The following is a 3,231-nucleotide window of genomic DNA, read 5'->3' as shown; positions in this document are numbered from 1 at the left end:
GGTCTTAGAAACTTTTTTGCCGGTGCTAAGAAAATCTTTGGCCCAAAACGCTCTACTGCAGGGACCTTCATGTCAGCAACCAACACTATCCTGAATAAACCGAAAGCCCACCAGGACTTACTCAGGAACGTGCCATAGCATCCACCCCACCTATAAATGTCTCTTCGACCCACCTTCGAAGAATTTAGTGTAGCACTAAAATAAATGCATCAAGGGAAAGCTGCCGAACCCAACAACATCCATACAGAGCTTCTTACACAAATAGGTTTCCCTGTGAAGACACACCCCCACTCTCTCATGTAAAAAAAGTATGGGAGGAAAAACAGGTCCCCAGTGACTGGAAAGATGCTCTGCTTGTTACCATCATCAAAGAGGAGATAGAAGAGAATGTGGGAATTAGAAAGGGATTTCGTTACAATCAATGGCAGGGAAGATTCTGGCCCGTATACTGTTAAACCGGCTACAGGACGTGGCCGAAGATATCCCGCACGAATCCCAGTGTGCTTTCCGCCCATCCAGAGGAACCATTGATATGATTTTCTGTGCCCGCCAACTGCAGGAAAAATCAAAAGAACAACAGAAACCCATATTCCTAATATTCTACGACCTTGAGAAAACGTTTGACAGTGTTCCAAGAACAGTAATGTAGTCAGTTCTAGATCGGTTTGGAATCCCTGAACCATTTGTGGACATGGCGGGATATCAGCTAAAGTAATCCACCCTGTTTTCCTTCTATCTCGTGGCCATGATATTCGAAGTCCCCCAAAACAACCCCGGGATAGATATCAAGTTCAGGTATGATGGAGGAATTTTCAAACTGGCCAGATTAAAATCAAGACGAATGACCAACACCATCAAAGTGATGGAACTGCAATATGCAGACAACAACGCCACCGTGACCCAATCCCCAGATGAATTTCAGCAGTTTGTGGACAATATTCACGCAGCGTACTCGTGCTTTGGCCTAACAGTTAACAAGACCAAGACCAAGACCAAAATACTGGTCCAACCACCGCCAGGGGACGTTGTGCCGAACTTCAAGACCATCATGGATTGTACCACTATAGAATGCGTTGAACACTTCCCGTACCTGGGCAGTATTTTTTCCACTCAAGCTAACTGCTCGACAGAAATCAAAAACCGGCTGCTGGCAGGCCATACCGCTTTTGGAAGACTGTCCACCAAGGTCTTTAAGAACAAAAATTTAACCATCCAGACAAAAGTGATGGTATACAACGCCATAGTTGTATCCACCCTATTATATGCGTGTGAGACCTGAACCATTTACAGTAAATACCTTAAAAAACTCGAGCAGTTTCACTAGAAAAAACTGTGGACGATCATCCAGATTAAGTGGGACGATTATGTGTCCAACATAACTGTCCTCGAGAGAACCAACATCACCAGCATTGGAGCCTTGATCATGAAACACCGACTGAAATGGTCGAACCATATGGCTCGCATGGAGGACACTAAACTGCCGAAACAAGTGCTCTTCAGTCAACTAAATGCAGGAAATCGCCCCCGAGGCCACTCGTTATTTAGATTCAAAGACCAGCTGAAGGAATCTCTAGGTGAGGCCAATATAGATTCAAACACCTTTGAAGCCTCATCGAACAAAAGACATGAATAGAGGAACAGAGTCAAAGTGAATACAAGCCAATTCGAAGAAAGTAGAAGAGTCAATCTAATAACCAAGCGGCAACAAAGGACTCTTAGAGCCAACCAACCGCACCCCCACACAATACAATGCCCCAGACTATTCAGAGCCCAAGTTGTTTTTCCCCATTTCTAACCACAAAAGGACTCACTACCCCGATAATTACTAAAATTCTTACGAAACCCATAAAACTTTTTCTTCTGTTTCTTTTCTGTATTGGACTTGGGAACTATGATATTCGGACACGAATGCGTGCCGACTGTATATATATATATATATATATATATATATATATATATATATATATATATAGTTATTCCGTTACACATCTTATCGTCATTACTATCATCATTATTATTTTATTATCGTTATTATTATTGTTATTATCATTGTTATTGTTGCAGGTGTTGGTGATTTTCGTTTTGTTATTATTGCTAATACTTTTAGTTATAGTACTATTTTAATTTTCAACATTCTTCATATTTTTGTTTCTATTATTATTTGGATATATTATTATTATTATTATTATTATTATTATTATTATTATTATTATTATTATTGGTAGTAGTAGTAGTATTTTGGTCTATTCTTACTATTTTTATTATTTTGAATATTCTCAATATTACTGTTACAATTATTCTAATGATTATTTTTTTTACTTATATTTATATTATCTTTATTGGTGGTGGTGTTTCATTTATTACCATTATATTTAGTATTTTATTTATTAGTTAATGGTACTATGTTATCGCTATTGTTAGTTCTATTAGTATCATTATGAGTATTGCTTTCATCATTATTTGAATTATATTTTCTCTGTATTACTATTATCATTAACATCATTAGTAGTAATAGTACTAGTCTTAAAATTTAGTCACTTAATCTAATTTCCCGGGCAACACCAGGATATCTTACTTTTTAGTTATTCTTCTTATCAGTACCTATTGACTTGCCTCCCCACGAGGACAAAGTTAGACACACTAGAGAAACCCCTGCTTCCTCAAAATGACTCTCTAGATTGTGACGAAAGTTACTACAGCCTTAGGGTCCGAATACTTCTCATTCGAGAACAGAATAGACACTAGATCTGAATTATTTATTCGAAGATGAAATTTAAAAGTATATATTTCATTTACAAAAGTGAGGCGAGTGAGGGGGGGGGGTTAGAGATAACAGTTTGGTTTGACTTAATAGTATAACTGATGATAAGCGTGGAAGACAGAGCCGGATAAAGAAGTCGAATGAACCCATTAATAGAAACACGTGATGTTTGCGAATTATGAGGCGCCAGGTCATTTAACAAAAAAAAAAGCAAAAAGCACTAAGCGTTTTTCTTTTCATGGCTTGTTTGTTTTGCTCGCACGTGCTGACATTCACGTGGAATGATCAGCACGTGGTTATTGGAAACCCCTTTTTACGCATCTCTGCTCATACTTACGCAACAGTACATTATTTATAAAAGCTTGTTTTGTTGTAAGCTAATATCGCATTCTTACTGAATGAAGATACATTTACAATAAAATATATTACAAGTGAACTATTAAGAAATGTTTTTGTGTCTTATTCTCGAA

The 3,231-nt window shown here is 37.7% G+C and overlaps 1 protein-coding gene across 1 annotated transcript; it reads left to right on the top strand.

Annotated features, from left to right (window-relative positions):
* The first annotated feature begins 745 nt into the window (after positions 1-745).
* LOC145280265 (uncharacterized) lies at positions 746-1,279 on the top strand. The gene has a single exon (XM_080132039.1). The coding sequence runs from the start codon at positions 746-748 to the stop codon at positions 1,277-1,279; it is 534 nt and encodes a 177-aa protein (XP_079988165.1).
* The last annotated feature ends 1,952 nt before the right edge of the window (positions 1,280-3,231 follow it).

This window comes from Euprymna scolopes, chromosome 7 (genome assembly GCF_053919585.1).
Source record: "Euprymna scolopes isolate OS-2025 chromosome 7, ASM5391958v1, whole genome shotgun sequence".
Lineage (NCBI taxonomy): Eukaryota > Metazoa > Mollusca > Cephalopoda > Sepiida > Sepiolidae > Euprymna > Euprymna scolopes.
Note: the sequence above shows the minus strand (reverse complement) of the source record. Positions and strands in the feature narration are given on the sequence as shown.